General features: G+C 35.2%; 7 protein-coding genes across 12 annotated transcripts; 5 read left to right on the top strand and 2 right to left on the bottom strand.

Annotated features, from left to right (window-relative positions):
* The first annotated feature begins 364 nt into the window (after window positions 1–364).
* LOC106345207 (cyclin-dependent protein kinase inhibitor SMR13-like) lies at window positions 365–1,146 on the top strand. The gene has a single exon (XM_013784440.3). It carries the CDS (start codon window positions 471–473, stop codon window positions 891–893), a length of 423 nt encoding a protein of 140 aa, XP_013639894.2. The 5' UTR covers window positions 365–470; the 3' UTR covers window positions 894–1,146.
* Window positions 1,147–4,250: 3,104 nt separating this feature from the next.
* On the top strand, window positions 4,251–6,360 carry LOC125608811 (nuclear transcription factor Y subunit A-9-like). Of its 3 annotated transcripts, none has more exons than XM_048779324.1 (6): window positions 4,251–4,446; window positions 4,738–5,011; window positions 5,093–5,163; window positions 5,262–5,327; window positions 5,604–5,768; window positions 5,866–6,360. In XM_048779324.1, exons 1-6 carry the CDS (start codon window positions 4,444–4,446, stop codon window positions 6,172–6,174), a joined length of 888 nt encoding a protein of 295 aa, XP_048635281.1. In that variant the 5' UTR covers window positions 4,251–4,443; the 3' UTR covers window positions 6,175–6,360. The 3 variants fall into 3 exon arrangements, with proteins under 3 accessions (XP_048635281.1, XP_048635280.1, XP_048635279.1); XM_048779323.1 differs by having other exon boundaries at window positions 5,093–5,175; XM_048779322.1 differs by having other exon boundaries at window positions 5,093–5,178.
* A 17-nt stretch (window positions 6,361–6,377) lies between these two features.
* LOC125608810 lies at window positions 6,378–8,336 on the bottom strand. Of its 2 annotated transcripts, none has more exons than XM_048779320.1 (5): window positions 8,101–8,336; window positions 7,537–7,851; window positions 7,246–7,450; window positions 6,874–7,102; window positions 6,378–6,716 (listed from the first exon to the last, which is right to left on the bottom strand). In XM_048779320.1, exons 1-5 carry the CDS (start codon window positions 8,197–8,199, stop codon window positions 6,491–6,493), a joined length of 1,074 nt encoding a protein of 357 aa, XP_048635277.1. In that variant the 5' UTR covers window positions 8,200–8,336; the 3' UTR covers window positions 6,378–6,490. The 2 variants fall into 2 exon arrangements, with proteins under 2 accessions (XP_048635277.1, XP_048635278.1); XM_048779321.1 differs by having other exon boundaries at window positions 7,537–7,848; window positions 8,101–8,307.
* Window positions 8,337–8,790: 454 nt separating this feature from the next.
* Window positions 8,791–10,925, top strand: LOC106451877 (organelle RRM domain-containing protein 1, chloroplastic-like). Of its 2 annotated transcripts, none has more exons than XM_013893857.3 (9): window positions 8,791–9,155; window positions 9,242–9,339; window positions 9,436–9,646; window positions 9,723–9,820; window positions 9,904–9,969; window positions 10,087–10,164; window positions 10,316–10,384; window positions 10,488–10,594; window positions 10,677–10,925. In XM_013893857.3, the coding sequence occupies exons 1-9, from the start codon at window positions 8,851–8,853 to the stop codon at window positions 10,761–10,763; spliced, it is 1,119 nt and encodes a 372-aa protein (XP_013749311.2). In that variant the 5' UTR covers window positions 8,791–8,850; the 3' UTR covers window positions 10,764–10,925. The 2 variants fall into 2 exon arrangements, with proteins under 2 accessions (XP_013749311.2, XP_013749310.2); XM_013893856.3 differs by having other exon boundaries at window positions 8,792–9,155; window positions 9,239–9,339.
* Window positions 10,926–10,975: 50 nt separating this feature from the next.
* LOC106409096 (nifU-like protein 4, mitochondrial) lies at window positions 10,976–12,871 on the top strand. Its single transcript, XM_048779319.1, has 6 exons — window positions 10,976–11,278; window positions 11,423–11,587; window positions 11,650–11,825; window positions 12,122–12,225; window positions 12,298–12,409; window positions 12,566–12,871. The coding sequence occupies exons 1-6, from the start codon at window positions 11,062–11,064 to the stop codon at window positions 12,635–12,637; spliced, it is 846 nt and encodes a 281-aa protein (XP_048635276.1). The 5' UTR covers window positions 10,976–11,061; the 3' UTR covers window positions 12,638–12,871.
* Window positions 12,872–15,641: 2,770 nt separating this feature from the next.
* Window positions 15,642–18,936, top strand: LOC106392879. The gene is made up of 2 exons (XM_048779101.1): window positions 15,642–16,580; window positions 16,664–18,936. Exon 2 carries the CDS (start codon window positions 17,266–17,268, stop codon window positions 18,934–18,936), a length of 1,671 nt encoding a protein of 556 aa, XP_048635058.1. The 5' UTR covers window positions 15,642–16,580; window positions 16,664–17,265.
* Window positions 18,937–19,840: 904 nt separating this feature from the next.
* LOC125608809 lies at window positions 19,841–24,490 on the bottom strand. Of its 2 annotated transcripts, XR_007339448.1 has the most exons (10): window positions 24,285–24,490; window positions 24,105–24,203; window positions 23,574–24,023; window positions 23,443–23,499; window positions 23,292–23,372; window positions 23,161–23,217; window positions 22,852–23,069; window positions 22,684–22,765; window positions 22,165–22,551; window positions 19,841–22,033 (listed from the first exon to the last, which is right to left on the bottom strand). XR_007339448.1 is itself a non-coding variant. In XM_048779318.1 (9 exons), the coding sequence occupies exons 1-9, from the start codon at window positions 24,372–24,374 to the stop codon at window positions 22,369–22,371; spliced, it is 1,317 nt and encodes a 438-aa protein (XP_048635275.1). In that variant the 5' UTR covers window positions 24,375–24,490; the 3' UTR covers window positions 19,841–22,368. The 2 variants fall into 2 exon arrangements, 1 of the variants encoding a protein (XP_048635275.1); XM_048779318.1 differs by having other exon boundaries at window positions 19,841–22,551.
* Between the last annotated feature and the right edge of the window lie 18 nt (window positions 24,491–24,508).

The following is a 24,508-nucleotide window of genomic DNA, read 5'->3' as shown; positions in this document are numbered from 1 at the left end:
CAGAAAAAGTATTTTACAAAACAAATTTGTATCAAAATTTTAAGATTATTTGTATCAATCAAAACATATGAAATATCAGTAAGTATTCATAAATATCCGAAAATATCTATTTATTTACATGATATCCGTTTTTCCGAATATTTGTATTTTTTCTGAAACAAAGCAAATCGAAAAATTAGATATACATACAAAGCAAATCAAAAATACCTTTAAAAATTTGGATATCCGATCCGTGTCCAGACTTACTTTGGATCCTCCTATAGTGAAAACGTTAGGTAGTCAAAATCTAGAAACGTAAGTGACCCTCCCACTAACGTGTTGACTGGTGTCATATACTATATATACTAACTAAGCTAATAAACAACGTCTCTCTTCTTATTCTTTCTCTCTTTCACTCACCTAACATTGCAAAGGGAAAAGCCCTTCTTCTTTTCTTTTCTTGGGAAAACTCTCTTTTGATTAGGTCTAAAATGGCATCAAGAAAAGCAAGAAAACCAAACCGAGCTGAGAAGAAACTCAAAAGAACCCATTTCAAGAAAAAGCTTCCACAACACAAGAACACCGACACACCCACTATTCTCGACCATACTTCTTCATCTACTATTGTTTCCTCGTGTTCTTCCACAACGACGACGTTTTCACCTGAAGACACAAGCTACTCTGTTCACTCTCCTTCTCCGAAGGTGCTGACGTCGTCACCAGGTAAAGGTGGTGTCGGTGGCGGTTGTTGTACCCCAAAATCTCTAAAGTCTCGGATACCGGAGATACTGACGTGTCCACCAGCGCCAAAGAAGCAAAGAGTCCCACAGAACTGCACGTTACGACGGAGACAGATCGTTTTCTTTGCTCCTCCAGAGATAGAGCTCTTCTTCGTCAAAGCAAACCATCAATAAACAGATTTGAATTAATATTTGTAGTCTTTTTTTTTTGTTATTGGTGCTAGGATCGATCGATATAGAAAGTAGTATGAGAAGATGATCAAGATTTCATCTCTTTGATTTGTTAATACAATAACGAAGAGTATATTATAATGATATCTAGTGATGTTTTGTTTTGTTTTCTTATTATTTTGGTTTGTTTTTAACATATTGTTCCTTTGGCGCTTGTTTTTTCTGGGAGAGATTTGAATGAAGTCGGTTTGAGTTTTGTGGTAGGGTATTATTTTATGAGAAAATCAACTACGGTTTAAACTATATTAATTCATGACCTTTTTATTATTTTTAATGTTTTTCTTGCTTCCTTTTTTCTCAAGTGCTATGTGTTAGGTTGCTACTGACTTTAATTTCTGGACCTATTAGATTTGTCGGTTTTTGTATATTGGGCATCGATTGAAAGATTTGTTCACCTAACGTATCGTTCTTCGTTGCTAGTTTGTTCATATTGCTTGAGTTTTTGTTCACTTTTCCATGTTCATTTGATTGATGGAAACATTACACATGCAGAGTTAAGGTCCCAGCAACATTAAGAACAAACCATAACTAGTTACAAATTTACACCGTTGAGTTTGTGATTCTCAAACAATTCCACATAACTTTTCTATATGCATGCACACAGATCTTGATAAAGTTAAAGAAAATAGATTTTGAGAGATTTAAGAACTTTTTCAAAATCACATTAATCACACGTATAAATAATACAATGACCATGAAACGTTCAAGCATAACCACTTTATTTTATTTTCTTAAACCATGTAACACCAACTTAATCAGCCGGATTATTTTAAATTTATGATTCATACTATTAAGAAAAAAATGAATGATGATATCAATATTTAAATCAATTCTATTAGTTTGGTTAGAGAAGGTTATTTTTTTTAACTTACCTTTATGTATGTAAAAGAAAGTTATCTTTGTGCTGTATTTTAAAGTTCAATATAGGTTTGTATCCACTTTCATCTCTAATTACGTTCACCTTTTTCTTTTTGTTATCTTCCACTAATTAGAAATATAGATATGTTTAAAAATTTAGTAAAAGCAAAGAGACGAGAAATATGTGAAGAGTTAGTGGGGATGGCCGCAGTGTCGAGGCAGAGGATAACATCTGCCGAGGGAATCCAATGAACCGACTCGTGCGGCTTTTCTCATCATTTTCCTTTTTTTTTTCTCTTTTTTTTTTTTAAACTAAATTTTTCTCTTTCTTTTTCCTTTCATATTTTCTCACAAAAAGTTTTATTCGATCATCAATGATACAGAAAATAAGACTTTTCTTTCTTCTTTTTCTCCACATAAAAGATAATGCAATCTTGACGAATTAAGGTGATATTGTCGAATACAAATCCAAACAAGCCGAGTCAAAGTACGCAAAAATATTAATAAAAATTTAAGAAACCACACAGATTTTAAACAAAACTCCATCGAGAATATTACCAATATAAGAGAAAATTGTTTTCTAGAACAAAAAAAATGATAACTATGTCCTTTTAGACTAATACATATTTTATATTATTTTTATCCATAACATCTTTTAATATTTTTGAAAATAAATTTAATAAATAGTTTTACAAACAAAAAAAAATTGGAAAATAGTAACTTTTGATAAAATATCAATATGAACTTAATGGTATTTTTTCAGTTTTAAAAATGTTTAAATCATAAATTTCAGATTATGTTCTAAAGAAAGTACAAATGACATTATACGAAGTAGAAAACAAAATCCACTTTTTTCATTGAATTTACAATGTTTAGAATACGTAATCTACGTAAATAAGAATATTTTAAAAATATTGAGAATACACATTCTGCGCTTAACCTACCGATCTAAAATCTTTAGATATCAAAATCTACACATTAATATAAATTTACAACACGTAGAAACCGACTTCTACAGATTTACTGTAAATCTAAAACATGTAAAAATCAAAATTTTCATGTTACTATAATTCTAAAAACCTGTAGAAATCGATTTCTACAAATTAGTTGTATTCTAGGATAAAAAATCAGTTCCTAAAAATATGGAAACAAAATATTTGAGAATATATACTTTCATATTTTGAAAAAAAAATCAATTTTTTTTTATAAAAAAACAAAAAAAACATAAAAATTACAACTTTAAAGACACTATTGCCATTTTGAAAATAATTAGCCTAATGGGATATAAAGTATATGAGATTAGTCTAAAAGAATATAGTTATCATTTTTTGCTCTAAAAAAACAATTTTCCTAATATAAGGGAAAAAACCAAGAAGCCCATATTTTAGTTAGTTTGAAAAAAAAACTAATTGATTTACATGAATCAAGAAATAACAAGGAGAAATATTCGACAGAAAGAATAAAGAACACTGAACTTGATGATTGTGAATTTAATTCATAACCCGTACAATAATATAAAGATTTTGCTATTCTATAAAGTTGTATCTGTTACAAAATTTTACAAAACTGCGATTTATGTTTAACTAAATAGCCATTTTATGATAAAATAATTATTGCTCTTTCTTTTTAGTTAAATTAAAATTTTCGCTTATTCTTTCTACTCATTCGTTTCTATTTTAATCTCCTTTTGACAAAAATCGAACTATTTTAATTACATTAGTTAAAAACTATCTTAATTACATAATATAGATTTCTGTTTCAGTTTGTTCTATTTGTAATAAATAAATTATATTTATCAAAAAAAATTTGGCAAATCAATTGCAACCGAAATCAATAATAGAGTTGAACATAATCATATTATAGTTCCCTTTATATATCTTTAATTTCAAATTCTTCTATTTTTCTTGTACAACAAAAATTTAATAAACTATTTCAGTTATCATTCTTTGATTTCTATTTCTATTCAGTAAAAGTAGATTGAAACATAATCCATTCAAGAGATCACCCACTTCCTTTCGACAAACCGAAGCTACATGTCGAGTACTATTCTCGTGATGGGAACAAAACGGTAGATGGGATAGTAAAGGAAACATTTTTTTTTTATGAATCATGTTTCTAAGTTGTATTCTATAGTGTTATATTGGTTAAAGTCAATGGTAGAGGCAAATATGTCAGCTTTAGGATCAAACTACGATGTAATCTTAAACAATGTTGGATAATGAAAATTGAAGTTGAACCAAAAACAAAAAAATCCACTCTCGTCGTGAAACTTCCCACGTATACAAAAAATTAAGATAATGGTCCTTAGTTTAGGACTTTGAAGCCCGTTATAGGCCCATAAAATTCTCGCAATCGAATTATCATATTTAACATCTATCCACAAAAATAAGTCAAAAGAATTAATGTTGCCGCCGTTCACGTGGCGAACACGTGGAACCAAGATTCAAAACGGAACAAAACTTATGTTTGTAATTCCTACGACGATCAAAACAAAAATAAAATACTTTAATTCAACTCAATTCCACAAAAATTATATATTTTTTTCTTTCTTCCTCTCCTCCTCAGATCGTTCCTCTTCATCTCCTTCAATCACTCTTAAGACTCTTCCGAGACGGTGTGTTCGCTCTTTGATTGAATGGTATGTTGAAAATTTCAGATTATTATCAATTCGTTCGTTGATTGCATGAGCTGCTTAGACCCTTTTGTTGTTCTTAGGGTTTTGCTCTGTCTCTTCCTCTTCTTCCCTTGAAAGTTTTGAAATTTCTATCTGATTTGGTGAATTCAATCACTGATTGTTTCTGGGTTTTTGCCTGCTTACTTGTTACTGAATCGTTTTTAGAGTTTGTGAGAGTTGAAATTTGTGATATTCGTATTGACTTTTAGGTCTGTGTAGTTGAAATTTCATCACTAACAATCAGATTTTGAGTAGGAAAGTGAAGACATGCATTCGAAACCTGACGGTGGGAATCAGATCGTTTCAGAGGCGGTTCATCATCACTCCATAAATAGTTTAAACCCTTGGCAACGTGCTGCTGCTGCTGCCTGCAACGCAAGTTCTTTAGTGGAGGAAGCTGGAGATAAGTCTATAGCGTTGGAGAGCCAAGACAATTGGGAATCAACGAACGGGTCCAAGTCACCATCTAGTAGAGATGAAAATGGTAACAAGGAATCACCACAAGTCACATCCTCTCCCCAAGAATCAGGTGCACTGACTTCTCTTCTCTCCGGTGCTTACGCTTTGTAGATTTGCTAACAAGTTTTGGTACTGTGTTTTCGATAAGCAGCTGGAGATTACAGTGAAAAAAGTCAAGAACTTGTGCATGTTGGCGTCACAGGACCTCCTCACCCTCAACTTGTTAGCCACACAGTTGTAAAGCTGATTACATTTTCTATTCTGCTTTTATTTAGCTGTGGTTGCTTACCGTTCAAGTTTTTTGGTTATGGAACATGCAGGGATGGGCATCCTCAAATCCATACCAGGATCCTTATTATGCTGGAATGATGGGAGCCTATCCCATGGTATTATAACTTTATTACCGTCGTATATATAAATCTTTCCTTAATTCCCAACTACTATTTTTTCTACGTTAAGACTATTTTGGATGGTATGTCTCTATTGGATTGTGAGAATAAAATATTCTATTAATCGTAGGTGCTAAAGCTTAGCAGGTTTAACAGCGTTCATGGCGTGTAATAATTTTGTTACAAATAAACAATTACATGCGTTTATTTAGTTAATTTTGATTTATGCTTTCCATGCGACTTCATGATAAGCTATTACTTTTCCCCTATCAGGCTTATGTTCCATATGGTGGGATGCCTCATTCAAGAATGCCACTGCCTCCTGAGGTGGCACAGGAACCAGTTTATGTTAATGCTAAACAGTACCAGGCCATTCTGAGGCGTAGGCAAGCACGCGCCAAGGCAGAGCTTGAAATGAAGCTAATCAAATCCAGAAAGGTGAATTGCATTTACCATGAATTATTATTATTAGTTTCTCAATTGCTCTAATCTAAATGTGAACTCACCACACTGCTCACTGCATCATGCTACACAGCCTTATCTCCATGAATCTCGGCATCAGCATGCTATGAGGAGGCCTAGGGGCACTGGAGGACGGTTTGCAAAGAAAACTAACACCGAAGCTTCACAGCCAAAACCTGGAGAAAAGAACAATGCTACTCAGTCCCCGACGTCATCTCACTCTGACCAACCTGAAGCCTGGAATGATGAGTGTAGAAAACAGTCTGAAGAGATGCAAAGCTCAGCTTCTAAGAGAAGGGAAGAAGCAGAAGACTGTTCAGGGCAACAATGGAACAGCATTTCCTCAAACCATACTTCTCAAGCTCGTCTAGCCATCAAATGACATCTCCACTGGCAACTCATTCTTGGCTTTCTCTTTGTTGGCTTATTTGGTAGCAGCCATTGAAGAGTCCTCTGTACAAATACTTCTGTGTTTTTCTTCTTTTGGGATATGTCAAATGTTACTGCTTTCTTTTGTCAACTCTCTTTAGCACATTTTTGAATCCAAAACTATGTGTTTAAAACTAAATTCCAAAGTGTGCAAACTGAAAAAAGAGTAATTGAATACCCACAAAATCTTTCAAGACTTTCTTATAAGTACTAAACTTAGTCTTGGTCACGCTTATTGTTACAGTGACTTATGTTTATCTATTTCTTTTTTATGTTTTTATATCCGAGTTGGCCAAGTCTTCAGCTTCCTCCTCGTCTTGAGTTTCGTCTAGATCAGCATCTTCAGTATGGTCGGGACCTGCTGCTGCATCTGAGGAGTTGTTAGCCGCCTCTGTGATGTTCACAGGTGGCTGATTCTCCATCAAACCAGAGAGTGCTAGCTTTGGTGACCACTCAAGGACATCATCAATGATGTTTGACATCCTTCTTTGGTACCTGTATGCACACAAAGTTATCACAAATCAGCCTCTAAAAACCGTAAATATTCAGTCAAGCAGAGAACTCATAGCAATAGCATATCAGCAATTAGAGAGAACAATCTTCTCTTGAAGAGAGGGAATCAAATGATGTTGTCTTGGTTTAAGTTCCGTACCTGGCCCGAGCAGCCTCATCAGGGGCATGGCGCCTGAGAAGCATGACAACAACAACAGCCACTACTGTGTAGAAAAGTCGAGATGTCCACTTGGGAGGTTCTTCCTCGTCTTTCTTTGGCCAGAAACGGAACAGTTCCTTCAATGTGGCTTCCTCCGCAAGAATGTTGGGGAAGAACCAGACACGCTTTCCAAGAAGTATCCACATAGCACCAAAAGCAACTGCTCTCACTGCACCATTCAGGGTGATCAAGAAGAAAAATCATTTTCAGCATCTATATAAAGTAAATCATTACTTAGCAGTGATAAGTGACTTTTAAGGTGAAGATTACAGAAGACGAGCACATGAAACAGATTATATATAGAGAGCTTACCGAAAAGCAAGGAGAGAATCATCAAAAGAATGCCAGCACAAGAGTAGAGAACAATGAGTTTGCAACGGTGGGGGTACACAGGAAACAAACAAATAGCGAGAGTCAATACAGGCCAGAAGAAGGACAAAAGCGTTTGCCAGAGCGGATGCCTTTTCTCAAACGTCCATGCAAAAAATGCATCAGTTTCAGAGAAACCTTGATCTTCCTGCTCATTACAAAGATCAAAAAACAAATCAAATCATGAAACCCTAAAGCTATTGAATGCATATGAACAACACCAAACAAACTTACACGGAAGATCTCCAGATGAGCAGGCCAAGTAGACAGCTTTTTCTTCCCGGGACGAAGAGTTTTAGTAACACGATCACAACGGACAAGAAGGTTCTTCCCCAACAACACATTGGCGATATCTTCAGCGTCAAGGTCTTTATCTTCTTCAAGAATCTCTTTACACTCGGGGTGATTCTTCAAGAAGCTCACGAAGTCTTTGCCTCTGAAGTATTCGACACGTGCTTCCTCCATAACAGCCCATCTCGATTCCAACCCCTTGTTGTCTCTAACTTTCTCAGCAAACAACTGAAACACATCCTTCTTCACACCTTGCTTCTAGCAAACCACAAAAAAAAGGATCAATTCACATTACAAATGGCCAAAGACTCAAACTTTCAACAATGTAACATTCCACACATAACATATCTGCACATTTTACATACAATTTAGAAAACAGTAATCAAATTTTATTTTATCATAGTCACAAATTCATTCTACGGATCCAAACAAAAGGGAAAAGGTAACATAAACACAGTGTTTTGTCTGGAAGAGATTAGCGTATAATGAGAGAAGAGAGAAGCAAACCCTAGCTGGAGGATCGGAACCGGAATCTCTAGCGGTGGAGGATGCAGATCCTAACGATCGTTTAACCCTCTTCTTCTCGGCTCCGGCATGCTTCTTCATCTCGAGACGAAGAGTTTTTTGTTTTTTTCAGATTTTTTTTTCTTACAGATCCAATGTTTTTTTTGGTTATAACAGAAAGATTCCCCGGTTTTCTTTTAAACCGTCGGACTCAGGTCGGATTAGCACAGTTCTTCTATCTTCCGGTTAAACTGCTTGGATTTATTGCCAAATCCCATTAAAATACGTTGACTAGATTGGTTAAATTATCTTTAGCAAATAGTAATAAATTTCATATACATAATTACTTATTTTTAAATATTAAACTTTGAATACTGAATTTTTAATTCTAAAAGCTAAACTTTAAATTTTACAAGTATTTAGTTTTATATTTTTTAAAAAAAAATAATAAATTTTGAATACTGAATTTTTAATTCTAAAAGCTAAACTCTGTGTTCAAAAAAAAAAAAAAAAAAAAAGCTAAACTCTAAATTTTACAGGTATTTTAGTTTCATATTTTTGATAAATGCTTTTTGTAATGTTATTTTAAGACAATAATCTATTTTTTTTAATAAAAAATGCTAATTGGACCCTTAATAGTATACTTAATTCGGTTTAATTTTGTTATCGGTTTAAATTCAATTATCGGTTTAAATAGTGATAACAAAGAAAAGAGCAGAGGAAACAAAGCAAGAAGCTTGAAGGAGAGTTCCCATGGAAGCTTTTATTGCTTCCGCTTCCTTCTTCCTCCCCTTCTCCAACTCTCCTTCACTCACTCTCAATAACCCTTCGTCTTCTTTTTCTCCCAACATAAAGTTTGGAACTTTTCGTAAGAATTATATCTCTTTCTCATCACATCTTGTATACTCCTCCTCTGCAGTATCCGCACCGTCTTCTTCTACTACTCTCTCCCAAAACACCTATTGGATGGTGGTATTGGATAAACCTCCACAAGGGGTTTCTTCAAAATCCGATATTGTAGATTACTATGTCGAGATTCTTGCGAAAGTGCTGGGCAAGTTGGTTTCTTTTCTTCTGCTCATTCTTCTTTTTGTTTCTTTCTGAGTTTTCTGCTTTGCTTACCTTTTATGTTGTTTCGCAGCAGCGAAAAGGATGCGCAGATGAGTATATATGATGCTTCCTTTGATACCCATTTCGGGTTTTGCTGTCATATCGACGAAGATGCTTCACGCCAGCTCGCTCGTGAGTGTTCATATGTTTCATGCTTGATGCCATATTGCAGATTCTGTTCTTTTCTGGTCACTTTTAAGTTTTTTAATGGTTTGTTTATGAACTTAGGCTTGCCTGGAGTGCTATCTGTTAGACCTGAAGCTGGTTACAGTTCAGGGAATAAGAATTATGGCATTGGGAACCAGACTGGTGTTTCCTTGTTTGATCACGGGACAGTGAAACATTGGATGGTCCGGATAGACAAGCCAGGAGTTGGGATTGTTACTAAAGCACAGATGGTTGATCATTGTGTTCAACTACTATCCAAGGTTTTGTGGAAGTGAGTTTCTTTGTCTTGGGAAAGCTATTGTCTCCTTCAGTTTTTAACAGCATTTTGGTAACCCTTGCTTTTGCAGTGAAAAAGATGCACAGATGTGTCTTTATCATGTTTCTTGGAAGTCCAAATTCGGTTTTTGTTGTGATCTCGATGAAACATGCGCCGAGGAGTTAGCTGGTTTGTGATTCAGACAACAATGTTTTTGTTTCCCTGAATTAAGTTAACAGATGAAGAAGAGATGTGTTTTGATTGATGCACAGGTGTACCTGGTGTTCTTGCTGTTGTTCCGGATAACAAGTTCGAGTCACTAAACAAAGACTATGAAGGTCTGTCTCTTGGATACTGATCTTACCCAGTGACAACCCTACCTTTCAGCTGATTTGATGGATATGTATGAATCTCACTTTTGTTGCAATTGTGTCTCTCTTTTTCTTTTCGAAAAGGCGATAATAGTACACAAGAAGATTCAAGAGAAAGTTCAGAGTCTCCTCCTGTTAAGACGAAGAAGCTGTTTATAACTGGTATGTGAACACTTGAGATTGTATGTATGCTTTTGATAGCATTGCATAATCTGTTAAGTGGCACAATCTTCGCAGCGTTTGATGAAAAATTCATGCTTGCCTAATTCATTCTGATAGAACATGTATCTTGGGGTTTCTCAACTTTTTTCAGGACTGTCTTTCTACACATCTGAGAAGACATTGCGCGCTGCATTTGAAGGATTTGGTGAACTAGTGGAAGGTACTTTATTATTTACTACTATCCAATTCACACTTCAAAAACATCGATGACTGGGAACAAAGATAAATAATCACAGCCTATATGTTATACTTGAAATCTGCAGTCAAAATCATTATGGATAAGATATCAAAGAGATCAAAAGGTTACGCCTTTATAGAGTACACAACAGAGGAAGCTGCCAGCGTTGCACTAGAAGAGATGAATGGAAAGGTAAACCTAAACATGAATGTGATAAAGAGAGAAGGAAAGACACTTGACTCAGATGTTTATTGGTTATTTCTCTCTTGCGCAGATTATAAACGGGTGGATGATAGTAGTAGATGTGGCCAAGACCAAACCTTTCAGACACAAGAGAAGAGAGACGAGTTCTGAGTTGTAGAAACTATTTGAAAAGTGACAAAGCTGATGCCTTTTTGTTCAATCCATGGCTGATGATATAACATAGAATTTGCCGATTGTAATAACATAAAGACTCTGTCTTTGGTGTTTAAAAAAAAAAAAAAAAAGACTTGTTCTTTGAAAAGTCAATTTTCATCCTCAATGTGTACACTATTTACATATATACCCCTAAGCGGGTGAATAGTTCAGGACAAATACAATTCTCTCTCCGACAATCCGTCACAAAAGGTTCCGTCTTTTTAATCCGGTCCGGTCTGCAATTAGGCGGCGAGGAAGCAATGAAAGGGATTGCGAGGATTGTGAATTCTCTTTCTCGACTCGGTGGTCGTGAGATCATTTCTAGAGGAAGTAGTTCTTCGTCTTCGTCTCTTCTTCTGGTATCTCGTCGCTCGCTCTTCATCTCGGCGGCAACGCACTTTCCCACCAATTCACGTGATCTCACCTCCTCTTCGAGATCTTCTTCTTTACTTCCTCAGAAATGGGCTTTCCTCGGAGGTATGGATCTTCTTGGTTCTTTGTTTTCGTGTATCATTGCCATCATAAAGACTGGGACTTGTTGTTGTTCTCTTTGATAATAGCTCCTCAGATAAAGCAGTCTTTTTTAAGGGTCTAACTAGGTTATCTTATCTCATGGAGCAGGGGGGCAGAGAAGGACGATGTTTATCCAAACACAATCCACTCCCAATCCTTCTTCTCTCATGTTTTATCCTGGCAAACCAGTCATGGAGGTTGGAAGTGCTGATTTCCCTAACGTTCGTTCAGCTCTAGGCTCACCATTAGCCAAGTCCATTTACTCCATTGACGGTATTTTTGTTATCTGTTTGTTAGAAAAAGACTCTGTCTTTCAATGTGCTTCTTTCTTGCAGGTGTGGTTCGAGTTTTCTTTGGGTCTGATTTCGTCACTGTGACAAAGTCTGATGATGTATCGTGGGATATCCTCAAGCCTGAGATCTTTGCAGCTGTCATGGATTTCTACTCCTCTGGCCAGCCTTTGTTTCTCGACTCACAAGCTGCTGCTGCCAAGGACACTGCCATCAACGACGTAAAACCCTTCTCTCCCTATTTATCTTTATATCCTTTGCTTTAGTTAGTCTTTGTGAAGAGTATAGTTTTACATATTCTTCTGGTCAGGGTGTCTGTTTTCTCATATAGTTTGCCAGTTGCTTTTGTGAGAGCTGATGAAATATGAGTTAGGATCTTGAAGTAGTAGCTTTGCCTGACAAACTTTCATTGAGGGAGAGACCATAAATATGATGTTCTGTTAATTTATTGTTTAATATATTGGATGGTAGATTAGCATGTGGGGGTAACAAGTGTTGTTGTATTTTTGTAATTCAGGATGACTCTGAAACCGTGGCAATGATCAAGGAACTCTTAGAAACTCGCATCAGACCAGCAGTCCAAGATGATGGTGGGGACATTGAGTATTGTGGGTTTGATCCGTAAGTTTACTTCCTCCATCGTCTCTCTCTTTTTATCTCTTTAGTAAAATCATTTGGGTGGCGGTTGAACAGTGAAAGCGGAATAGTGAAGTTGAGGATGCAAGGAGCTTGTAGCGGTTGTCCAAGCTCATCTGTTACTTTGAAATCTGGAATAGAAAACATGCTGATGCATTATGTACCCGAGGTAAGTTTGGATCCTCCTAAGCAGTTTCTTACAATAGATTGTATAGTGCTACACCTCTCTCTCTCTCTCTGTGTTAATGTTGTGGTGTTAAGTAACCATTGAAGAATCAAGAACTGGTGACTGTACTCTTCTTCTAATGAAAGAGATTTGGTGCAGGTGAAAGGTGTAGAACAAGAGTTCGATGGGGAAGAAGAGGAGGGAACGTTGTCGGGAGAGGTGAGAGAGTAGAGTAAGACGTCTCCTCAAGCTTCTCTGCACTTTTCCTCTTTTAGTGTACAGAAGAGTAAATTCCAGTGAGCGAGTGCTCTCTTTTCTGTCACGTTTTGAATTTGATTTGTCGTGTTTTTTGGGCTTTTGAGAATGTTCTGAGAGATCACTAGTTGATCTGGTTTGTAACATGCGTTTAACCTACAGGAATAAGTTTTTTTCGATGGTTTCGTACAAGAAAATATATTTTCAGTACTCATTGGACCAATTTTCTTTTAGCCGGCCAGTATATATCAGATTTGAAGAATGTATTTTAGTTATAAACTTGAGGTTTAGGCCTCTTCCACAGGCATCAAGCAATCCACTAAATCACAAGATTATATCTTTATCTCTCACTCTCACTCTCACCCTCGCAAACACAAACCCTCTGTGTTCTTATTCTGCTGGAACGTCCTAACATAATGACAATGCAGCAACCTGCACACTCATTAGAAAAATAAAATAAGTTGTTTCATCTAATTATATAATAAATTTTTTATTAATATAATCATAAATTCATTATTAATGTTCTTTACTATTTCCTTAAATAAAAGTTACAGAATTACCTAATGTGGCAAAAGTATATATGACAATTAATGATTTTGAATAATAAAGATTTAATAAAAAAATATTATATCTTATATTGTCCCCTATATATTAATTGAGAAACATTTGAAAAAATGTAATCTCAATTTTGTAATAATTAAAAAAATACCTCTTACTTATGTGTCAATCAATTAGGTAGTTAATTAATCATACATGTCAGTCTCACATTGAAATTGAAAAACATGTTGGTCCAATTCGATTTTTATATCTCACTAGAAACATTTAACACCAACTGTATGATATCATATGATATTAACTAAAGCAAGATGATTATTTATTATATATTATTTTCTTAAATAAAATCTATGGAATTACCTGATGTGATTATGATATATATAGTAATTAATGATTTTAAATAATGAAGATTTGCTAATAATTTGTATGCTTTCTATCATTTTTGTTTAATTTTTTACTATTAAAATAAATTACACAATTACATTAATCATATATTAAAAATTTAGATTTGTTTGTATATGTTGTATTTTGAATTTTTCAAAAAGAGTATTTTTTTTTGTCATCAACTACAGACTCATACTGACTCTGTGAACCACTCCGGTAGATGTTGATCCATGTGAACGACAAATGACGGTTGTTTCCTGACACTGCGTGCTAGGCTATCCGCTCTTGAATTTTGCGTTCTTGGTACATAGATAATCTCCGAACGTGTGAAAACCTCTTTCAGGGACTTAATATCTTCCAAATAACTTGCAAATGCTGGCCATTCTTCTGGTTCCGAAACTATCTTCACCAACTGAGAACAATCCGTTGCAAATGTAACCTGAAACTGGCGTAAATTTTTCATGCATTCCATTGCCCAAATTAGTGCTACCATCTCCGCATGTAGAGGGGATAGACAAGTTCGAACATTCCTTGCTCCTAACAGCCCTTCGAAACCTTCTAAAGTGCTTAACCAACCTTGCCCAGAAAAGACTTCATTCTCCTTCCAGGAACCATCTGTAAAACACCATCTCCCCGGAATTGGTGGGAGGGCCGTAACCGCAACCTGGGACCCAATTTCAAAAAGAGTATAAATTACTAAAATTGTTAAAAGTCTCAAATAAACTTTTGTGATCAATGTTTAAATTTTTTTCTATAATAAGATACAATGATAATAAAATCATATAAATAAATAATTTTATTTTAATAGGTGTCTATGTTAAAATATATATATATATATATATATATATATATATATACTTCATACCGTTTAAATTTAATTATATATCATATACGATAGATAAGATTGATTGTTTTGATTTATTTATTCTAAAATGATTGCGAATAAACAAGAGCGTTCATTTGATTTACATGTGCAAGCCAATTTATTACATAATAGTAACTGATTTCTTAGTTATTTAATATATATGATTATTATTTTATTATTTCATAATATGCAGAAAAATATAAAATAAGTATTTATTCTGCACAAGACGCAGATCTTAACCTAAATATGTATCTCTTTAATAATTTTGAATCTTAAACATTTTATACATCTCAGGCCAAAATAAAAAAAAGAAATGAGAATAAACTCAAAAGTCAATATTTATATCGAGCAATAACCAAAATGACACAAAAAAGAGAAAAATATCGAAGATAGATAGGATTGGCACGTGAACGTAAACTTCTCATAACATAATTAACTTTTAAATTGCTAAATCATGATATAAAACCGAACTGACATAGTTTCATTGTAACCAAAATAGTAGGCATGAGATTCTTCGGCCTAAATGTTAGGTTTTTATGTGATAAATAATTTTTTGACCTAAAATATTTTTAAAAATGGGATCAGTTCATTAGTAAACAAATTATGTAATTAACAAAAAAAGTTCTAAAAAATTGTTTAAGGGCCAAATATATTAATTCGATCAATAATATAAATTTTTTTTCCATAAAATATTTCTTAAATAATTTTCATATAAATTTACTCTGCGCAAGGAGCAGGTCTTATCCTAGTATTTGTTTAATTTTAAACTATTAAAATAAATAAATAAACCACAATAACCATATAATAAAAATTTAGATTTTTCTGTATATGTTATATTTTGAATTTTAAAAAATGACTATGAATTACTAAAACTGTTAAAAGTCTCACATTCAAATTTTGTGATCCATGGTTTAAAATTTTTGTTATGATAAAATACAAATGCTTACAAAATCATATAAGTAAGAAGTCTAATTTAATTATTTTTAAGATTAAAGAATACTGTATATATATATATATGTTTTAAATTAAACTATAAATCATATAAAATACATAAATATTTTAGTAATTTACTTTGAACGAACATTGAAAACTTAATTTTTTAAAACATTATAAATTATTAAAACTATTAATCCCACAATAAAAATTTTGTTATCAATAATTTAAAATTTTTGCTATAAAAGATACAAATGATTAAAAAAGATACGAATAGAAAATATCATTTAATAAACATTAATATTAAAATATACTATGTATGTTAAATCATTTAAATTCAATTACATATCCTATCAATTTAATTATGAGAAAATGACACAAAGAACACTAAATGAAGTTTTCCTCCCCAAACTAGCACACAGGATCAGAATTCACAAAAATAGGTTTCATTAAAGGGGCAATTTACCCTTATGCCCCCTTCTTTAACTAATTTAAAAAACAAATTTGAAATCAATTTGTCGCCGTCCTCGTTTCATCGCTTCTTCTTCTCGTCTCTCCGTCGTCGTCGTCGTCGTCTCTCCGTCGTCGTCTCCCCGTCCTTGTCGTCGTCGTCTCTCCGTCGTCGTCGTCGTCGTCGTCTCTCCGTCGTCGTCTTCGCCTCTCCGTTGATCCGTCGTCGTCGTCTCTCCGTTTATTTATCGTCGTCGTCGTTTCTCAATTGATCTGTCGTTTCTACGTCTATTCATCTCATTCTCTCTCTCGTGTGTCTGATTTGATTAAGGTTTGAATCATTTCATTTTGTTATACATTATCTAGGTTTTGTTATATATTATTCATTTGTTGATGATTTGAAGTTGATTTTGTAGAACAATGGAAGTTTTGTGCATCTGTGGACAATGGATCTCAAAAGAATCTCTCCAGTGGGAGTTTCTTGTTGATTTGAAGAGGAATGCATCAATCATTTCCATAGAAGAAGATCTACTGTATGAAGATTTGATGAAGATTGTCTCTGAAGATTTTAGTGTTAAAGAGGAAGAAATCAGTTTGAGTTATGGTTTTTCATTGGATATGAAATGTATTATTGAAAGTTTCCCCCCACTCTCGATAGGTAATACTCGTCAGCTCAGAACTTTCATTTCCAAGACTAGAGCATTTGATGGAACCTGTCGTTTGTGTGTTAAGGTTTGTATGATTTTTTCTTAGACTTTTCAGGATATGCTTCATAACCAAGTATTATGCCTTACAGAACTACTTGACTTATGCAGGTTAGTACTGATCCAGTTAGCTGTAACACTCAAGCTTCTGATACATTTGCTTCTACTGTTCCATTGAATGCCAATCCAGCGATTCTTTCTACTGTGCAGAGTGAAAAACAGGTACATTGTCCTTAATTCCCTTTTTCTGTTTGTGTTTGCATGATATGCTTCATAATCAAGTACTATGCCTTACAGAACTACTTGACTTTTGCAGAGTCTTCTATATGAAGGTGTTTCTACAGTTCCTCTGAATGCTCTTCCGGATTTTAGTACTGATTCAGCTAGCTGTAACATTCAAGCTTCTGATACATTTGCTTCTACTGTTCCATTGAATGCCAATCCAGTGATTCTTCCTACTGTGCAGAGTGAAAAACAGGTACATTGTCCCTAATTCCCTTTTTCTGTTTGTGTTTGCATGATATGCTTCATAATCAAGTATTATGCCTTACAGAACTACTTGACTTTTGCAGAGTTTTCTATATGAAGGTGTTTCTACAGTTCCTCTGAATGCTCTTCCGGATTTTAGCCCTGTCCATATTGGACTTTCACCAAACACGAGAGTAGCTGGCGATATTAAGGTGAATAGCTATTTTAAGACAAAGAGAGAGTTGATGTTGAGGATGAAGAAATGGGCTTTAGAGTGGAAGTTTGAGTACAAGACTGTCTCTTCTAACAAGTCAAGAGTGCTTTTGAGTTGTGTTGATGAAAATTGCACGTGGAGGATGCGTGCTATCAAGCTACCTGTTTCAGATTTTTTCGTTGTTAAAAAGTATGTTCATGAGCATACATGCGATACAACACACAGGAAAGCCAACCACAGACAAGCATCTGCAAAGTTGTTGGGTTCTTTGATTTCCAGCAATTATGGAGAAAAAAAGGAAGGTCTCAAACCGAAACAGATCATTGAACAGGTCAGGATGCTGCATGGTGTTCACATCAATTACAAACAAGCTTGGAGAGTGAGAGAAGAAGCTCAGATTTTGGTTAGAGGGACTCCTGAAGACAGCTATTACAATTTGTCTAGGTGGTTGTATAAAATCACAGAAACAAACCCTGGTTCCTTGACTTATCAACATGTTGATGCTGCAGGAAAGTTCAAGTATGCATTTGTGGCTTTTGGTCCATCGATAAGGGGATTTTCATTGATGAGGAGAGTTATTGCAGTAGATGGTACATTTCTGAAGGGAAAATTCAATGGGACTTTATTGGCAGCTTGTGCTCAAGATGGGAATTATCATCTATATCCTCTCGCCTTTGCAGTGGTTGACGCAGAAAACGGCGCCTCTTGGAAATGGTTCTTTAGAGGTTTGAGCCAGAAGATCCCGGACGCTTCGGATCTTGTTTTTGTATCAGACAGGGCTAACTCCATTTCTTCAGCGTTGGAGGATGTATATCCCTTATCTCACCATGGAATTTGCAGGATCCATCTGCTCCGCAACATCACTCCTACATATGCGAAGACTGGGTTGCTACCTCTGGTGGAAAGCGCTGCTGATGCCTATACGTGTCACGAGTTCTGGTTAATCTTCAAGGACATAAAGGATAAATGTCCTGAATTGGCTAAGTATCTGGAAGAGTCTGATTTTAGGAAGTGGGCACGAAGCTATGCGCCTGCGAACAGGTATAATATCATGACTACCAACATTGCAGAGTCTCTCAATTCTATGTTGAAGATGCCTCGTGAGTTGCCCATTATCTCTCTCCTTGAAACTATCAGATTGACGATGACCACTTGGTTTTTTGAGCGACGCGAAGCGGCTGCGAAACATAAGCACCTGGTTACTCCAAAAGTTGTTCAGAAATTGGTATCTAGGTTAGGGGCCGCAATGTTGTTGAATGTGTATCAAGTTGATCGAAGCGAGTTTGAGGTGAAGAATGAAACAATGAAGTTTGTTGTTGACTTGGAGAAGCGGCATTGCACATGTAATGTTTTCGACATTGACAAGATCCCCTGCATCCATGCCATCGCTGCTGCTAAGCATATCAAGAGAGATGAAAACCGTTTTGTTGATGCTTCTCACTTGACAGAAACGTGGGCTAAAGCTTATGCTGAAAGCATACATCCTGGTGGAGAGTTGTCAACGTCCACCTATCCAGAGAATATTGATGAACTGTCTTGCCCACCTCCAGCTACCAAAAAGAAAAGTGGACGCCCTCCTACAAAGAGAAAGAGATCCGTTGGCGAGTTTGGGGTTCCTGGATCTAAATCTCAGTCCCACAAGTGCAGCAGATGTGGCACAGGAGGGCACAACAAGATCACATGCCAGAGGCCTATAGGATGAAGTTCTACATTTTTACATTTTTATCGATTATTATTTGGATGTTGGCTATTTGATGGTTACATGATATGCACAAGACCATATACATTTTTTCTTTTGGAACCCTATCCTGAATAAGTATGATTTCTTACAACTTTTGTAATATACAACATTATCTTTTGATCTCATTTCAATTTTTAGTTTAAACTTCTTTGCTAGAAAAAAACACAGTAATATTCAACTATTCTGGAATCCCATCCAACTTTTGTAACATCCAACTTTTGTAATATACAATGTATTATACTATAAATTGTATGGGTAAATTCAATTATGTGGAAGCAACTAACAGATGATTCTCCTCAGCCTAGCGGCTAAACCACGAAACCTATGATACCGAAACATTGTTCGACCCGGGTTCGACTCTCCTACGAGTAATGGGTGATTTTTTTTTTTTTGTTCAAACATATATCTCAGGAATCACATTTGTCGCAATCGGAAGCCCATCCTGAACTATCAAAGATCTTTCCAATGTATTATACTATAAATTGTATGGGTAAATTCAATTATGTGGAAGCAACTAACAGATGATTCTCCTCAGCCTAGCGGCTAAACCACGAAACCTATGATACCGAAACATTTGATCGACCCGGGTTCGACTCTCCTACGAGTAATGGGGTGATTTTTTTTTTTTGTTCAAACATATATCTCAGGAATCACATTTGTCGCAATCGGAAGCCCATCCTGAACTATCAAAGATCTTTCCAATGTATTATACTATAAATTGTATGGGTAAATTCAATTATGTGGAAGCAACTAACAGATGATTCTCCTCAGCCTAGCGGCTAAACCACGAAACCTATGATACCGAAACATTTGTTCGACCCGGGTTCGACTCTCCTACGAGTAATGGGTGATTTTTTTTTTTTGTTCAAACATATATCTCAGGAATCGAAGAGTCTCTTCCAAACGACATCATGTAACTCAGTAACCGAAGAGTTTCTTTTCGTCAAGATTGGGTGTTATATGATTGGTTATTTCAGTAACTGACTTCAATAATCGAAGAGTTCCACAATAATCAAGAGTTTATTTTAACTGACTTCAATAATCGAAGAGTTCCTTTTTGTTCTATAAATATAAGGGACGATATCAGACCTTTTATTCACTCACTTCATTTCGCTTGATATATCCTTTTGCAATACAAGTTAGTTTTCGATTTTTCTCATTTTCCATTCAATTCATGAACTTTTTTCTATTTCTATTTTATCGTAACATCTTAGTTTCGATTTTGTTGCAGGACAAAGTTTCAATGGAAGGAAGTTCAAAGAAGATGATGAAGCGTCCCATAGAGGAGGTTTACGGATGTGATGCCGCCGAAGGTTTCAAGAAGGGGAAGAAGGAAACTGTGGAACATTACAGGGCTCTTCTTCGTTTGTCCAACGAATACAGGCTATCTGAGAATGATTGGAATCTTGCATCCAGCAAAGCAAATTCAATTGCTGTCCAAATCGAGTTGCTTGAAGATATTATCAAAGCTGATGGAAAATTTGATTTAACTGCTGAGTTGGAGAAACTCAAAGAAGAGCACTCGGAAGCGGAAGGAATGCTTGCTGATGTGAAGGTCAAAGTCCCTGATTGGGATAAACTTGGCGAAAGTTGGCTCCATCATGAGTAATTTCATGTTATCGTCTTCTCTTTTTATGTTTTTAAGGACCACATTATGTTTGATTTTCAGTTTTTATTTTAAATGAATAAGTACTTTTGTTTCTCTTGTGTTGTTTCTTCAATTAACAACCTAAATAAAAAACTTGTTCAATGTTTTTCACTATTTTGTAATGGTTTGGCCTAGTGTTCTTATAACTTGGTTATCTGATTTGCTTATTTGTTTTTGGAAAGCCATCCTGAATACATAAAATGATATCCAGATTATATAAATCTATCGTCTGTGAATAAATGAGTTCACATTTACTCTGTTATCGAATATCCAACGTAGCCTAGTGGCAAGCCCTTCTACTCTTAGTGTACCCTTATCACACAATAAGTCGTGTTCGATCCCCGTTGTGTATACTCACATTTTTTTTTGTTTTTAATTAAATATTCAAACGTTATTTTCGTTTTATTGTAGCTTTTGGCAAGTATAAGACCCTTGGTACAACGGCTGCACACTTGGATTAATCTATCGAGAGTTCACGAGTTCAATCAACATCAGATCACATTCTTTTTCATTTTTTTTTTGTAAACTTTAAAGGAATTTGTTTTTGGAAAGCTATCCTGAATACCTAAAATGATATCCAGATCATATAAATCTATCGTCTGTGAATAAATAAGTTCACATTTACTCTGATATCGAATATCCACCATAGCCTAGTGGCAAGCCCTTCTACTCTTAGTGTACCCTTATCACACAATAAGCCGTGTTCGATTCCCGTTGTGTATATTTTCACTTTTTTCTGTTTTTAATTAAATATTCAAAAGTTATTATCGTTTTATTATATCTTTTGGCAAGTATAACACCCTTGGCACAGCGGCTGCACACTTTGATTCATCTTTCGAGAGTTCACGAGTTCAATCAACATCGGATCACTTTCTTTTTCATTTTTTTTGTAAACTTTAAAGGAATATGCTAGGCTTTGGTGCATTTTGCTTTCTCACTCTTTTTCTGGAAACCCATCCTAAAAGTACCATAAGCATTTGACAATTCATCAATACATCCTAAAAATTTTTCAATAACAATCTAAATGAAAAAAACGTTAGGGATAATTCATTACAAACTTAAACTTAAACGTTAGGGATAATTAATATCAAAGTAGAAAAACAGTGTAGAAAACAGAACAAATATGACATTTTCACTTCCTTTGACCTTCCTGGAAATCTTTATCCATAAACTGGTCGAAGATCTCACAACATAGCTTGCTTCGTAAGTCCATCGCAGTTTCATCATTTATATTAGCCATGCTCTTCAATCCCAGTGACCTGCATTCCAGCATCTTCACAACAAAAATACCACAGTTGTATGGAAATTTTGTCTTTGGAAGCCCTTCTGCAAACTTAACTTCAAATGGACTGATATCTTCGAAATTAACCTCTTCACCAAGAAGTTCCATCTTTATGGCACTAATCAACACTGTCATAAATACCCAAAATTATACAATAAATCAATCACCAACAGACAACAAAATGAATATGTAAAAATGCATCACAATCACAAGCAGCAAGTGACAAACTTTTATTTTCTAAATTAGCTAATATTTTTACCTGCCAGTTCTTGGATTTGATTAAGAGCACGTTTGATATTTGCTTTTGGAAGACCACAATGGAAGAGTGTGATTGTGTTGTCCATCAATTGTATCTCCACCCCAATATAGTGACAGCTCAACTTATCTTCAATGACACCATATATAACATCAACATCTTCCAGCCATACCTTCTTTGGATGTATTAAACCTTTCACAAGTTCGCCTACACAGCCCTCCAATAACTTTTTTTTTTCTTATGTGGCTTCCTGACAGATTCATAAGCGTACCCAACCACTTCTAAGAATTTGACTGGTACAAAGCATGCTGCTGGAAGATTGTTGTTGCGGAACCAAGCACCTTGCTCAACCCTCTTACAATTTAGCATTTCAAATGCAACATTTATGTGCTGCCAATGTAACAATATAGTTAGAAACTTCATATAGAACTGCTATAACATGGACATCTAGCATAGCTCAACTCAACCTCTTCCTAAACATATGACACAATCAAATAGAAGACAGAACAGAGTGTTGATTACCTCTTTGTTGAGATTGTTTTCTGCATCGTCCATTTTTTGAAAGAACTCTTTTTCAATTTCTTTTCCATTGATATAAAACGGTCTGTAGTTGATAAAATTAACTAGTATCAATCGAAACTTTTACAAAATAAATTAGGAATATTTATGCGAGGACAAAAAGTTGCTTACACACGATATATGCCCCGTAGATCCATCCAGTGTGCAAGCCTTGAAAACCGAGGAAATTCAGGTGTCACAAATGGATCAATTGGAAGGATTACCTCAGGTGTTACAGGTATAGGAGGGTTTCTAGGTCGTATTGGCCTCTTCTCTTCTCGCTGTAGAAAAGGAAGCAAATCTACTGGCTGAGCATTTGCTTTCTTCTTCTTACCAACATGTGGCTTCCCCTTTAATTAAAAATAAAGACAAAAATTCAGGATCGTTTTTATCTTTATACTTGAATGCCTTCCTAATATGAAGTAAAAATATTTTTTATACCTTTTTTGCATGATCGTCTTGACTTGGTTTCACACTCTTACCCTGCTTTACTTCCATCTGTGAAACAAAACCGATATATCAAACTATTGACCTGAACTTCAATTCAAGTGGATCTTATTCATTTTTATTACCTCTTTTGCCATTTTCCCAACACCATCTTCTGATGGACCAGCTGCTTCATTTTTCTTACAAGCGACAGCCTTCGCCTTCCCCTTTTTGAATGACAAAAATTCAGATACATTTATATCTTAATTCCTAGTATGATGTATAAATATTTCATACCTTTTTATCACCATCTCCTTCACTTGGATTCACACTCTGCGTCTGCTCTTCTTCCATCTGAAAATCAATACCGAGATATTAAACAAATGACATTATTTTTCAATTCAAGTGATCCAAGGCATTTGTTTTACCTTTTTTGTCATCTCCCAAACACCATCTACCCATTTTCTTGGTTTTCGCATCTCAGAATGGTGGAAGTAAATTTGTTCTTTAGAATTGTTCAAAGAGACAAAACACGAGCCATCAAACAAAATGACTTTAACTTTTCCAGCGCACCAGGCACCATTGTCGAACGCCTCCACGTCCTGCATTAGCTCATAACTTTTCTTCGCTCCAGATCTCTCAGGTGGTGGTTGAGGACGTATTCTGTCAATTGATACACGTGTCTCAACACTCCTTTTCCTCTTCTTTTCGTCCAGAGACGGGACGAAGTACTCAACTTTCACCATCTCAACCCCATCAACCAAATATGTTGCCAACACATTTCCTGGATACCATTTATGACAAGTATTGTCATCTTGTGATGAAATCTCCACATTTGCTCCGATCTCAAAGGGATTTTGAACTCTGCTTTCTACATCCTGTGATGGTTTAGATTCAAGGATATCCAGTCATTTTGATAGTTGCTGTATATTTATTAAAGGTTTTAATGAAAGTAATACCTTATTTTGCTCTGTTAAAAGATTTCTGCGAGCTCGGGTATTTGGCTGTGTGTCGGAAATGTTTGGTGAAATGATCTCATTCATAAGCTCGTGAGTCTCCTGAATTCAGGAATGGTTGAATGAACACGTACAAGGGCTTCCAAAAATTACTTGAAAAGTCCAATTTTTTAAAGAAGGTACCTGCTGCGTCTGAATTGGAGTAAGGACTGGAGTCTCAATATTCTGTTGAGCTATTGGAGAACCAGGTGTCTCTTTCGTGATCTCATTCATAGGCTCTCGTGTATCCTGAAGTCAGGAATGGGATTATGAACACGTACCAAATTCATAATTTTATAAATACCAACAGTTTTCAAAATTATACTTGCCTCATTGTTAAGTTGTTCATCTGCTTGATCTGCATTGGC

Source organism: Brassica napus, chromosome A5, assembly GCF_020379485.1.
Source record: "Brassica napus cultivar Da-Ae chromosome A5, Da-Ae, whole genome shotgun sequence".
In the NCBI taxonomy this organism is placed as follows: Eukaryota; Viridiplantae; Streptophyta; class Magnoliopsida; order Brassicales; family Brassicaceae; genus Brassica; species Brassica napus.
The sequence above is the reverse complement of the archived record's forward strand: the minus strand, read 5'-3'. Positions and strand labels throughout refer to the sequence as shown.

Bases quoted from the DNA above. Each gene is read 5' to 3' on its own strand.
- LOC106451877 (XM_013893856.3), top strand. From the start codon at position 8,851: ATGGAAGCTTTTATTGCTTCCGCTTCCTTCTTCCTCCCCTTCTCCAAC. The intron at 9,647-9,722 runs GTGAGTTTCTTT...TTGCTTTTGCAG, and splicing joins CTATCCAAGGTTTTGTGGAA to TGAAAAAGATGCACAGATGT. The intron at 10,595-10,676 runs GTAAACCTAAAC...TCTCTTGCGCAG, and splicing joins TAGAAGAGATGAATGGAAAG to ATTATAAACGGGTGGATGAT.
- LOC106409096 (XM_048779319.1), top strand. From the start codon at position 11,062: ATGAAAGGGATTGCGAGGATTGTGAATTCTCTTTCTCGACTCGGTGGT. The intron at 11,826-12,121 runs GTAAAACCCTTC...TTTGTAATTCAG, and splicing joins AGGACACTGCCATCAACGAC to GATGACTCTGAAACCGTGGC. The intron at 12,226-12,297 runs GTAAGTTTACTT...GCGGTTGAACAG, and splicing joins GAGTATTGTGGGTTTGATCC to TGAAAGCGGAATAGTGAAGT.
- LOC125608810 (XM_048779320.1), bottom strand. From the start codon at position 8,199: ATGAAGAAGCATGCCGGAGCCGAGAAGAAGAGGGTTAAACGATCGTTA. The intron at 7,852-8,100 runs GTTTGCTTCTCT...GTGGTTTGCTAG, and splicing joins GTTCCGATCCTCCAGCTAGG to AAGCAAGGTGTGAAGAAGGA. The intron at 7,451-7,536 runs GTAAGTTTGTTT...TGTAATGAGCAG, and splicing joins CTCATCTGGAGATCTTCCGT to GAAGATCAAGGTTTCTCTGA.
- LOC106392879 (XM_048779101.1), top strand. From the start codon at position 17,266: ATGTTGAGGATGAAGAAATGGGCTTTAGAGTGGAAGTTTGAGTACAAG.
- LOC106345207 (XM_013784440.3), top strand. From the start codon at position 471: ATGGCATCAAGAAAAGCAAGAAAACCAAACCGAGCTGAGAAGAAACTC.
- LOC125608809 (XM_048779318.1), bottom strand. From the start codon at position 24,374: ATGAATGAGATCACGAAAGAGACACCTGGTTCTCCAATAGCTCAACAG. The intron at 24,204-24,284 runs GTACCTTCTTTA...TCCTGAATTCAG, and splicing joins CTCCAATTCAGACGCAGCAG to GAGACTCACGAGCTTATGAA. The intron at 23,218-23,291 runs GTAATAAAAATG...TTTGTTTCACAG, and splicing joins TTGGGAAAATGGCAAAAGAG to ATGGAAGTAAAGCAGGGTAA.
- LOC125608811 (XM_048779322.1), top strand. The intron at 5,012-5,092 runs GTGCACTGACTT...TTCGATAAGCAG, and splicing joins ATCCTCTCCCCAAGAATCAG to CTGGAGATTACAGTGAAAAA. The intron at 5,769-5,865 runs GTGAATTGCATT...CATGCTACACAG, and splicing joins AGCTAATCAAATCCAGAAAG to CCTTATCTCCATGAATCTCG.